Source organism: Sciurus vulgaris (assembly GCF_902686455.1).
Source record: "Sciurus vulgaris genome assembly, chromosome: 4".
Classification (NCBI taxonomy): Eukaryota; Metazoa; Chordata; class Mammalia; order Rodentia; family Sciuridae; genus Sciurus; species Sciurus vulgaris.
The window spans coordinates 38109944-38122518 of record NC_136464.1 but is presented as its reverse complement, the minus strand read 5'-3'; the positions used below and the strand labels follow the sequence as shown (position 1 = coordinate 38122518).

Below are 12575 nucleotides of genomic sequence, written 5' to 3'. Positions count from 1 at the left end.
GTTCAGACATCTTTCTAGTTGAATTTCATCATAGGAAAACTATAGATATTTTTTTCCTTCTGAGGATATATCAGTTCCTGGTCCTGCTATACTAGATATCCACTGTGTTATCTCCTCCCTCACCTTAATGGGCTGTAATCCTTTGTCTTTGTCCCCCTTGAAGTCACAGCTGTTAGGAACAAATGTTGGTTCCCTGAGGATTAACAAGTGACTTCAGGAGAGGTGCCAGCTTCAGTGCACACTTACCACCTTTGGATTTTTATTTAGGAGAGCAGAGGAGGCCTTAAAGTCTACCCTTACCTAGATCCTTACCTAGAAGTCTATACCTACTGAAACTATTTTTCAGAAATGAAGACTAATGATTTTTTCCACCACACACACACACACACAAAAAAAACCTATGATACTGGGATACAAATACCACATTTGTATTAAATAATAATATCTTTAATATTTAAGTATTTATGAAAATATTAAATACCAAAAGAAAAATGATTCAAGATAGAAACAGAGAAATGCAGAAAGAAAAAACTAACAGAATGGGTAAATAAACAGGTAAATATGAAATAACATCAACTGAACAAAACAACAATAACAACCTCTTATGGAACTTAAGGTATATTTGGAATTAAAATGCATAATAAAAATGCAAAAGATAGGAGGATGGTTAAGTGTTTAAGGTCCTAGCTTTATCAAGAAAGTAGTAAAGACAACTTATATTATACTGTAATAATCAAATGTTTGTTTTATAATCACCAAAGTAATCACTACAGAGTAAGAAAAGAAAATATAACAAATTATTAAACTAAAAAAATGCAATAAAAAATGATTAACCCAAAAAAGCTAAGAAAATAAAAAGAACATAAACAAGTAGGTCAAATAGAAAACACATAACAAAGTAGTGTATATAAACTTAACTATATCAAGAATTGGATTAACACAGTGAACCAAGTACTCTAATTAAAGTGTATTCTGTGAATATAGTTTTGAGATGCAGCACAGTGTAAAGTTTTGACCACAGATTCTAAGTCTGGGCTCAAATCTTAGCTCTAAAACTTATTAACTATGTGACAAGTCCCAAATACCATCTGTGCCTCAGTTTCCATATCCATAAAATGAGGGTAGAAAGAGAAACGACTTCATAGAACTATTGTGAAAACTGATTATATGTATATATGCATACATATGCACATATAAATATATGTATGTATATATATATATGTATTACTATACATGTACATATATTACTTAGAACCACACTTACAGCAAGTTCTATGTAGGCCACTGTTTTTAAAGCCTCACAGCAACCTGGTAAATAACCCATTTCATGGAGGATTAAGTTAAGGCAACAGTGATAGCACAACTTGCCCAAAATTATCTAGCTGAGATGTCACTCCAAAGTGATAGGGTAGGGGTGTGTAAATGCCTCTATATACTTAGTTAATCCAAAAAAATCATGCTCCATGAGCACAGGAAACATTTGTTTGCTTATCACCATATATTCAGTGCCAAGCAGAGATGGTGCTCTATAAATATTTGTTGAATGAATGAGTAACTCACTATAAAATTCTATTTCAGGTACCCTCTCAACTAGCAACACAAAATACTAATATTAGTACTAACTCCTGGCTTGAGAAAGGAATCTCAAACCCCAATACTCATCTCCAACTAGAACCACATTGGAAAGGAATACTTATGGGAAAACATTTTATCCTTAGTTTAAGTCATCTGCCAAACAACAATGCTTTAGTCCATGACAGACTTCATGTGATAGTGAGACCATAATATTATAATGGAGCTGAAAAATTCCTACTGCCTGGTGACACCATAATCCTCATGATGTCATAGGACAACAATTCCACGTTTGTGGTGATACTGGTGTAAACAAATCTGCACTGCCAGTGGTATAAAAGTATAACACATACAATTATGCACAATTGAGAATTCTTGATACGATGAATGACTATACTCCTGGTTTATGTATTTACTATACTAGAATTTTTGTTGTTATTTTAGAGTATTCCTATTTACTTTTTAAAAAAAAGTTTACTGTAAAGCACTGTGTCCTGCTATGCTGGCAGGAGCCTTATTCATCTTCTCTTCATGGAGTCTTTAGATGTCATCAAAAAGTCACATAGAGTAATTGACCTATACTGTCTAGGTTTGTGTAAGTTCACTCTATGATGTTTGCACAATAAGCAAATTGCCCAATGACTCACTTCTCAGAACTGATTTTGTTAATTAACACATAACTGTATTAATATTAGAAATAATTGTATTTATTCATCACATATTATTGACCAAGCACTTCATCTCCCTGTTCTCATTTTATTCTCACAAATCAGTCTGTGAAGTAAGCATTTTTATTATTCCTAATTTAAAGATGGGAACATCGAGTCTTGGAGACAAGTTACTTGCTGAAGCTTGCACCATACAACTGGAGAGATTTAAATCTAGTTCTGCTTGACCCCAAACCTAATTTCTTAAGGTGAAAATTATGTTGTCTAGCAGATTGTCTGATTAACTCAATTTTATCTTTCATTAAAGACTTAAAAATTGACTCCTATTATCTTAACCCCATGAATAATTATTTTTGAGTTGCTATGGAAATCATGGGCCTCAACCATTTATGAAAGCCTATGTTAAGAAGAGCCATATGATGAAGTCCTGGTATTCCAGCTCCTCCAAACGACTTTGTGTTTCAGAAGGCTAGAACTCCTCCAGTCCCTGGTTGATTGGTTGAGAGCCTTCAAGGGAATCTTGGCCTGTCTGAACCAATCAACCAACGACAGAGTATCATTTTCCTGGCCAGAGATGATTCATTCACAGGCATATGGCTTAATTCTGGTCAAAGAAACTTGGAGAAGTCTGCAAGTCTGCAGTGGAAGGTGAGAAGGGCCTCTGGGAAAGGTTTATTACCCATTAAAAGAAAAGCGATGCAAGGAATAAATGGGCTCCTTTTGGCCGTATTGTTGTGTCTGCCTAGAAACAGTGGTGGCCATCTCATAATCAGGAAGCAAGCGAGCATAAGAACAATCTAAAGAAATGAGGTGGTAGAAAGAAAGTAGAAATGACCTAAGCTCCTGGATTTACCAACTTTGAAAACATCCTACTTTGGGAATTGTACTGTGAAATAATTAAGTTTCTTTATTATTGATACTAGTTGAATCAGGGCTCATGTCATTTGCACCCAAAGGCATTATCATTAACATATGCATAAATTCAAAAGATGAGAAAAGAGAAAAGAACAGATTCTAATGTAAAATGAGGATGTCTGTGTTCGGGTTGCTTAGTAGAGGATTTGGCAGTGGTGGTGAGGCAGTGTTGGAAGAAGGGGTCAGGGGGTGGGGACTACTCTTTCTGTGATCTCAAGTTTTAACCTCTCTGGTACTCCATTTCTAAATATAATCATCTAAATATTCTTTAAGGTGAATGGAATAATCTGAGCCATTATATTGCCTCTGTTTTCAGAAATGGGGCAGCTGAAAACACCCAGCTTAAACCAGAGGTCCTCAAATTTGATGCATATTGTAAACACTTGAGCAGTTCTGAAAACTGTCCAACATAGGTGACACCTCAGTCCAACTAAATCAGGAAGGATTTTGGGAGGTGCAGGGGGAGCATCAATATTTTAAAAGCTCACCTTCAAACCCAGTGGTGAGTCTTCACTCATTGGCAGAAAGAAGGAATGGTCAGAAGGCCTGGAGTCTGCAAAACTGCATGCGGGGACTACTCTGATTTTGGAATCCCTACCTGCTAACCAGAGGATTTTTTTCAAGTCACAGTTCCCAGTAGCTGCTAGAAAACTCTATGTGGAACCTGAAAGTAAAAGCTGAAGAAAACTTTCCCTTCACAGACTAAAGGACCACCAACTGTGTACAGAACTTCTAAATTTTCATTGAGGAAGATGCAAGTTTGCCTTTCACACTAGAGATTTTGAGCCATTTTTGTTTGGGGATTAAGAAGAGCCACAAATTTAAAACAGAGTCCTTCCTTAAGCAAATTAAGTCTTTCTTTTTTGGAAAAGCACGTCACAAACCCCAAATTCAAGCCATTTTAGAAGTTAAATTTTAATAGCAAAGTTGCTTCTATTAGGTGGGATAGCAGGATGCGAATGTGGAAAATTCCATTCAGTATTAAAGATCCAGGAACACCTGCTCTTTGACCAAGCCCTCCTTCAGGAGCAGCCCAGAGATGTACCAACCAACCTTGGGTCAAACTGGAAGGTGACCAGTAAGAACTGGCCAGAGTCATGCCTGCCTGGAAGTAGCTCCCCATTTCAGACAGGGGTCTACTAGTTCTGGAGGGTCTCTTGTGGGAAAGACTTCAAAGAACAAGAATGAGGAGCAGGAAGGAACGCTAAGCCTAAAGCCACTGAGCAGTCAACTCATTCTGTCACAGGCAGGACCTTGAATGAGTTACTTCCCCTCTCTGGGAGGTATAAAGTTAGGCCTTTGGGTCCCATGACCAAATTTGAATTTTTTTCATATCTTGGAAAGAGAGTATTCTTCACCCAACAATTAGCATGAATACAGTGACAAACAGGCGTTATGAACTCCAGTACCCACAGAGGCCAGTCACCAGTGTAAGAGAATGCAGTCATTACTTGGGGTCTTAGGCTGACACAAGGCAGCATGCCCCATCTAGGGCAGCAGGCTTCATTTAAAGGGGGCGGCTGCTATTCAATGCCACATAGTTGTTGCCATGAGGAAGAATCTTACCATTTTTAGAGGAAAACAATGAAATCCACATTTTTATGTAGTCTACTGACTTTTATATCTCTACAAATTCTTTTTTAAAAATAAAATCCTGTGTTGAAAAAAATACATCTGAGATCAGATACGGCCTGCAGACCTGTAGTTGACACGCTCTGACACAGAGGATGTTATGACTAAAGCTTATCCTTCATAATTGGGCCTTTGCAGTAGGTTGGTCATTGATTTCTCCTTCAGTTTAAAAAACAGTGTACATAAGACTTTCTGAAATTTTAGGCAGAGCTAGAGCGACAACTGAGGTTCTTGAACCTGCTGCATCTTGCCCCAGGGAACTAGCATCTCCCTCCAGTCCAGGACTGATGCCTATTGCCCTTCCCTGGTCCCTTCTGGGCAGCTCCAAGTTTACCCCTCAAGAAGGTGCTGGAGGGGCTGGGTTTACAGTTCAGAGGTAGAGTACTTGCCTAGCATGGGTGAGGCACTGGGTTCAATCCTCAGCACCACATTAAAATTAATTAATTAATTAATTAAAGTGAAGGTTAAATTCTTTAAAAAGAAGAATAAGGTACTGGAGCTCAAGAAGTAGAAGTTTCTCCAGCCCTTTCCACAATATCTCCTTCCCCATTTTAAAGTTGACATGTGACCTCCAAAACAGTCCCTCAAGTCACTGCCCCAGGGCACCAGCCCCAGAGGTCAGGCGATAGTACATGTAATCACTAATGAGACTGGGACCATTGGAATACTCTCAGGTGGATTCACTTCCTGGTCCAAACTAACCCTGCTTGGTTTTTCCTAAACAAAACGGGAGAATATCAGTTGATAGTTTTGTTTTGGCTTTTTTTTTCATTAATTGTGCCTTTGAGAAGAAAACATTCTTAGGTCTTATATCAAACACATTTATTCTTGAAGTGAGAAGTTCATAAAGGATAGCCAGAAGAGAGTGAAATATTTACATTAGAAAAATTATGGGTGCCAGCCAATCCTCAAATACTGTCATAGTGGAGTTATTCTAATAGTGTTTTTCCAGCATGGCAGATCACACGTGTTAAAATTAACTTCGTTCTCTTCACACCTCTCAGTGGTTGTACACAATGACAGAAGCAAACATTCTTGTCTCCTGTGCTTAAGAGCTTATGCACACATGAAAACAATTCACAGCTAAAACAATTCACGTCCATTTAAAAATAAAAAGCATTTTTTACTTCAAAGGAAATTAAAACAAAGACAAAAAATAGGCAAGAGATTGAGTGCTACCTCTAATGTGCAAGGTACTGGATTCTTGCATTGAGAACCCTAGCGTCAGTCCTCACTTCAAACATCACATTGAAAAAGTGTGGCAGAAAAACAAGTCACCTTCAATATGAAGGATGTGAGCTGTGTACACTGACAATACACTCAAAGATACACCATATTACAGGAGAAAGGCCAGTGTACAGTGAACCTTCTTACAAGGCTAAACACTCATGAATTTTCAGATATTTGGGTTAAGCTACTATGGGCACTTGCAAAGAACTATCTTTGCCATGACTTGGAGTCCCTACATGTCATCATAATTGGTGTTGGCATAAGTTTTGCCAGACAGTGTTCTGTACCAAGAACCCCAGCTTGAGGCCTTGATCACAAAGTCACTTATCACATTAGGACTGCAAAGCCAGATTTGCTTACGCTTTCCCCAGATTTTTGATCATGTTGGAACAGGAAGGCTTCACTAAAGATCTTGATTCTCCAGGATACAGTTCATCATCCCCAAATACCATCCAACACCCTTAAAATTTATTTGGCTTTTCTTCACAAGAATTCATAGAATGGATCTCTTTCCCCCCATGAGTTACTTCCCCAGGAGGAAAATGTAAAACCGACTTTAAAATACAAAATAATCTTACATTTTCTCACCAATAATTAAGTATCAGACCCCCCACTCCCACTCTGAGCTGAGCTTCAGAGTCCTTCATGTACGCCGCTCACACATTCGTCATACCATTAACACAGCTTTCCGTCACCATCAATTGTCCTTCCTCGACCTTTCCTTGCCCAATGTGAAAGTTAGTGAATTGAGAGGGAAGGAGGAAGGGCACTGAAAAAGCATTACTATTATAAAAATAGACCCTAGGCTGTTATCTGACCCTCCAAAGCAAAATTGGGTAATATCATCCATACAGACCCCAACACTAAATTCTCAAGTGGCTGTATATTTTCTGAAACTAGGCCACAAAAGCTCAAACCTAAACCTACTGATGGAAAGTAGCAAAGACTTCCTAAATATTGAGCAATACAGACCTAGAATTGCACAGGGACTATGACAGGTCAAGATCAGTCACTAGGTTGCTTAATTCAGCGATAAGAGGCCAAGTTCTCCATTCTCCCCCAGCTCTGCCATTCTGGGAAGAGCCCGCTAGCCAGCCTGGGACTACCAAAGATTGTTGATTCTAACTCGGTCTTTGGGGGCACCTGGTGGAATACACAGTCTTGGAGTGCCGTCTGTGTCTGCACCCCATCAGGTTTCCATTGCACATGGACAATTCTGTAATTCTGGCCCTCATTGTTGTCCCAGAAGACCTGCCCATTAGCATGGTAAGAAATGCAGAACTCAATTTTCTCCTCAGTTGGAATGACAGAGGGTAAGTCAATGGCAAATGAGAAGGTATCACTATCTGAGCTACTATACACATTCTTCATGTAGACACAGTCCACATCTGTATAGCTTTTCCAAGTGTCAAAAGTGATTCGGACCTGAACTCTTTTCTCAAAGCTCATGTTTTTCACTTTGACAGTTCCAGTCACAGTTCGCTCTTGCAAAGAACAGTTCTCCAGACACACAAAATTCTTCTGAAAATGGTTCCGGAAACTTAAGTAATCAGTTGAAGGCTGAGGAAAATCTAAAATCAGGTTTTTCTCCTCGTGGAGTTTTAAGCCAGAGGAGATATCATTAAGGTCCAAGAGATCAAATTGGAGATCCCAGGCTGGTTCTTCTGGGAGGTCAGAGAAGACGTGGATAGCTGTGAGAGCAAGGCCCTTGGAGTCAGCAAACACAACCCGCTTCTTGGTTTGGTTGTGTGAGCGCTTCCATTCATTCTGTGATTTGGTTTCCTGTTTGAGGTTGAGACATGGCTTCAGAGGCTTTAATTTATTCATAAAATTTCTTTGTTGAAAGTCATTGTAAGGGCCCAGGAAACTCTTCAGAGGTGGTGAATGAGCCAAGCAAAGTCTCATGGCCACATCTACTGGCATGACTGAACTCGTTAAAGGATGGGGATCCAAAACCTGGATCATTCTGCAATGCAAAAGGACAGGGGGAAGGAAGAGATGAAGTGATTTTGATTTGTCGGTGATACCATTCATTGTGTTATTTAAAAAAAAAATTTTCTGGTTTTAATGCACAAGGCAGATTCTTTAGTAAAATATTAAATAACAAAAAAAAAAAAAAAAAAAAAAAAAAGGACAGGGAGTGAACACCTAGATCTGGAATGCTCTTCTCCTGTTCCAAATATATAGGAACTATTTCTGTACTGACTGAATTGCAGCCAGTTCAGCATCAGGGAGGTGCTATCATATGTAGTAAGAGAAGAGTATCAATCAGATCCACATTCTGCATCTGCCTCTACCCTTGGTTGGTTATAGGGCTGTGGGTAACTGCCTAAATCACCTGAAGTGGGGGCATTCAGCTTCCTCATTTGAGAAATAAAACCATTGGATTTGATGACATTTTATACGGCTCTAAGAATCATTTGCTCTCTTCTGAACCAGCGGTTCTCAAACCTGTATGGTCACCTTGCCTATCAAGTTAATTTCTTTCTTTTTTTAAAAAATTCAGATACCTGGGACTTTGAGCCACTAAATCCTCTCCAGGGGAGTCCACAGAGGTGGATATGTTCTCAAAGCTTCCCCAAAGAGTCTAACGACCAGATGAGTTCTTTGGGTATCATAGTTCCAGACCTCTGCTCCCTGTGGCTATTATTGCTTATTTTGCTCTTAAACTGATTCCACTTCTCTGGAAAGTAATCCTCTTGAAGAGGAAAAAGTAGCAATAAAAATCCCCATGCAACAGTTCTAAGGGTGAGAAGGCTAGGAGTGAAGTCAGAATTAACTTTGCACGTCACTTATCTTTCTCTTCCTCATTTTTCACAAATAACTGACTGAAACACAAGCCAACCATTCATGTACTTAAAGAAATATTTTGCATAATCTGTATTTCAAATAGAAAGATGCCCATGACAATTCCACATTTAAATGGAAAAACTTGTTGCCTATATGAGATGATGGATGTGTTCATTTGTTCCACTATAATCATCATTTAACTATGCATGCATTTTATAACAGCATGTTGTATGCCTTGAATATACACAATATACAGAGAAAAAAAAAACTGGTTACCTGAAAATCGAACTATTTTTAAATACATGTTAAACGTGAACTTACAAATATTTTGAAAAACTTTATAGGAAACATACTAAAAAGTTAATTATCTCTCAGTGATAATGATTACAAGTAATCTACTACCTTTACTTTTGGGGTATTTTCTAATGTTGTGGCAATGGATATTTATAAATATGTAGAAAGATGTGTATAAATAGTAGAAAGACAATAAAAAGCTGTCTAAAACTTAACATAAACTATGGTTAGTAATATTAAACCAAAAAGCATCCATCAAGATGATTTTTTTTCCTGGTCTTTAGCCCTCATTTTGCCAAGTTATGGAATTAGGATTCCCCCCCTATCTTAGCCCTACAGATAAGAGGTGTGTGAATATCGCACATGACATTTCTTAGTGTGGCTTTAGTAACTCTGTTCATTGCAGCTCTAAGCCCGTAGGCAAATGGTCATTATCACAAAATGGACAACTAAGAACATTCACAGAATTTATTAGCTCTGGGATTTTTCTGGGAGACCTACAAACTAAGAGCAAACAAAAGCTAAAATTATATTTGTGAATCTAATAATAGTTAACAGGCAGGGTTTTTAAAGAAGTCTGCTAAGTTATGTCTGGAGAAGCAACTTAAGTAGTTTCATGGGACAGATTTTTTTTTTTTTTTTAACTTTTTGCATTTATAGAGAGGCAGTTTTAATGCCCGGCGATTTCCCTGCAATTTTAAGTCCTGGCCAAGAGTTTAAAATGCTAGTTTGCTCAAACTCTGAGTCTTGAGTTTGTTATGGCAAACGATGATAAGGAGTGAAGGAGAACGAATGAATGTAAATATCGCCCTGTAATTTTCGTCCCCGAGCTAAACTATCTGACCAGCGATGTCAGAGTGCTAACACAACTTAAAATGTTTGGGACATTAGTGCAGGACTCAAAGATTAGAGTTATATTAATGAGGAAATCTGAACTAAAGCTGACTCACGTTCAGACAGTTTCTGATTTAGGATGCTGATTCTCAAAATAGGTTCTGCCTAAGAAAAACACAGTGCAAATTTCCACACCTCCAAGGCCTCCCGGGGTGCCAGATGTAACTCAGCAGCCAGTTAATCAGCCTCCGCCCACCCCCACCTGGGTCTTCATTTGCAGGAATGACAGAACGAAAACACCTCCCAACTTCTCTACAGCTGCAAGGTCCCTTCTGTTCCGAGGCGCGGAGTTGCAGCTAACCTACCTGGTGCAGCTCATTAGGCAGAGAGGCTGCGGCGGACCGTGAGAGCCCAGCACCCCTCTGTCTGCGCAAGTTCGCACCCAGCCCGGGGCAGTACCAGCTCTGCACTTCCTCTGGCAGACTGCGGTCTGGCCCTGGAGAGTCCACTTATCAGCGCCTAACCACGTGAACTGATCCCTTGGACCAATCACAGGGCCGCGGGTCCAGTGGCGCGACCAACCAGCGCCCAGCTAGGGCACGAGCCCTAGTCCTGGAACGTGATCGCTTAGGGGCTAGATGTGCCGGGAGCTCCTAGGAGTCCCCGTGGGGGGCGCGTGTTGATGATTCCCAGGTCAGCTGGACATTGCAGGGTAACGCGAACCCTGAGCAAGGGGACCTTCAGGCACGTAATGCACGGGGCCAGGAGGAAAAACCGCAAGCCTCACCCAGGAGGGGCGGCTCATCTAGTCTTGGAGTGTCCGTTACTTGGAAATATGGGGATTTGTGCAGAGTTGAATCTGAGCTTAGAAAGTTGTGGCTCGATCCAATTGTATACATTATTTTAAATGTTTCTTTTGCTCATTGTTGTGTACGTCCACCTTGGTCAGCGCAATGAGAAGTTGACTGTTCATTGTTTGGGTTAGAGTGAATCCATAAATGCACCACACAGGAGGAAATGGCTGCCAGAAAATACCAATTTCTCTAATAAATATTAAGAAAGTGTGCAAGTCCCATAAAATAATGAGGTAGAGTTTAAGTGGAATGAGACAGACATCATTACCCTATGTACATGTGTAATTACACGAATGGTATGAATCCACATCGTGCACAACCATAGAAATGAAATGATGTACCCCATTTGTGTGCAATGAATCAAAATGCAGTCTGTAAAAATAAAAATAATAATTAAAAAGTTAAAAAAATAAATAAAAATAAAAAGTACTTTGTGTTTTGGTCTATTCTATTCTCTTCTTGGAAGAGGATATTATAGCCAGAAATGAAATAACCCTTTTCACTCCCGGGGCCAGGCAGAGGCAGTAGTCAGCCCAGACCAGTACTGACGTCCTTTGGCAGTGATGTAGAAAGCAAAATGTTAAAATGTCACAGTATATTTCACGACCTCCCCAAGCTAGTAACATTCATGAGACTTCTCCACTTTGTTTAATTTGGGGGATTTTTAGACCACCAGTTACAACCATAAAATTTAATTTCTAACTTAAGTATCTTTTAAAATAAAGCCCATCTCCTAGTTCTGCTCTACCAACTTAAATATCCAGCAATACATTACAATGTACAAAAATCACTGTGGTTTTTAAATAACTGTTGAACAGTGGAACTGTTAAAATGGTGCTATTAAAGTGAAGAAAAATAAACCCATGCTGAACATCCTTGAGACAGATTTCATACTTGGGCTTTATTTTTTAAAAAACAAAATGTCCAACCAATGGCAGCTATTGTAGCCTCTCAGCTCAGCCAAAACTAGCCAAGAGGACAAAGTCTTTGGGTTTGACACTTACTAGGTACCTGAATCTAGGCAAGTTCTAACCCAGTTTCCATGTGTGTAAAATGGAGATAACAATTTTGTTTTGAGGATTAAATAAGATTGTGCAAGTGACAAATTTAGCAGAATGCCCAGCTTGTGTGTTCAACCCATGTTAGTTCTCAAGTTAGTAATCAATTCCTTAATATTCGTTTTTACTCTATCACCTCAGGAAACCTGGCACCTGAGCTCTTGATATTGGTAATAGTTGTTGCTTATTGAGTCTTTACTCAATAAACACTGGTGAGTGTGTGTGTGTGTACGTGTGTCTGTGTGTGTGTCTGTGTGTGTCTGTGTGTGTGTGTGTCTGTATGTGTGTTATGTTTAATTCTTACAACCTTAGGTGGCATCTCCTATATTAATCCTATCGCAGAGAAAGGGAAACTGAGGCATTGAGAAGTCAAGAATCCTGCCCAGGATCTCCCAGGTAGAGCCTGGATTAGAACCTGGCTGGTGCCAGAGCAATACCACTATACAATACTGTCTTCCTAGACAGAATGATAGAGATGAAGGGTGTCTTCATTTCACAGTTGCAGAATCTAAAAATTAAAGAAGTTGAGGGGCTTTCCAGGGACTGGTTAGGCCCAAACTAGAACCCTGGTATTGGCATCAGATCTGCTCTTTTGCGGCCGCCATTATGCTCCCTCCCCCACACCATTTTACAACCTAGATTGCTAGCCCTGAACCTCCTCGTCAGCCCTTGGTGCAATTGCGATTAGCCCACGGAATTCCACTACTTAAGAATAGCTCCGCGGCCAT

General features: G+C 39.5%; 1 protein-coding gene across 1 annotated transcript; it reads right to left on the bottom strand.

The window, feature by feature from the left end:
* Positions 1-5592: 5592 nt before the first annotated feature.
* Positions 5593-10431, bottom strand: PPP1R3C (protein phosphatase 1 regulatory subunit 3C). Its single transcript, XM_079138264.1, has 2 exons — positions 10301-10431; positions 5593-7983 (listed from the first exon to the last, which is right to left on the bottom strand). The coding sequence occupies exons 1-2, from the start codon at positions 10312-10314 to the stop codon at positions 7044-7046; spliced, it is 954 nt and encodes a 317-aa protein (XP_078994390.1). The 5' UTR covers positions 10315-10431; the 3' UTR covers positions 5593-7043.
* Between the last annotated feature and the right edge of the window lie 2144 nt (positions 10432-12575).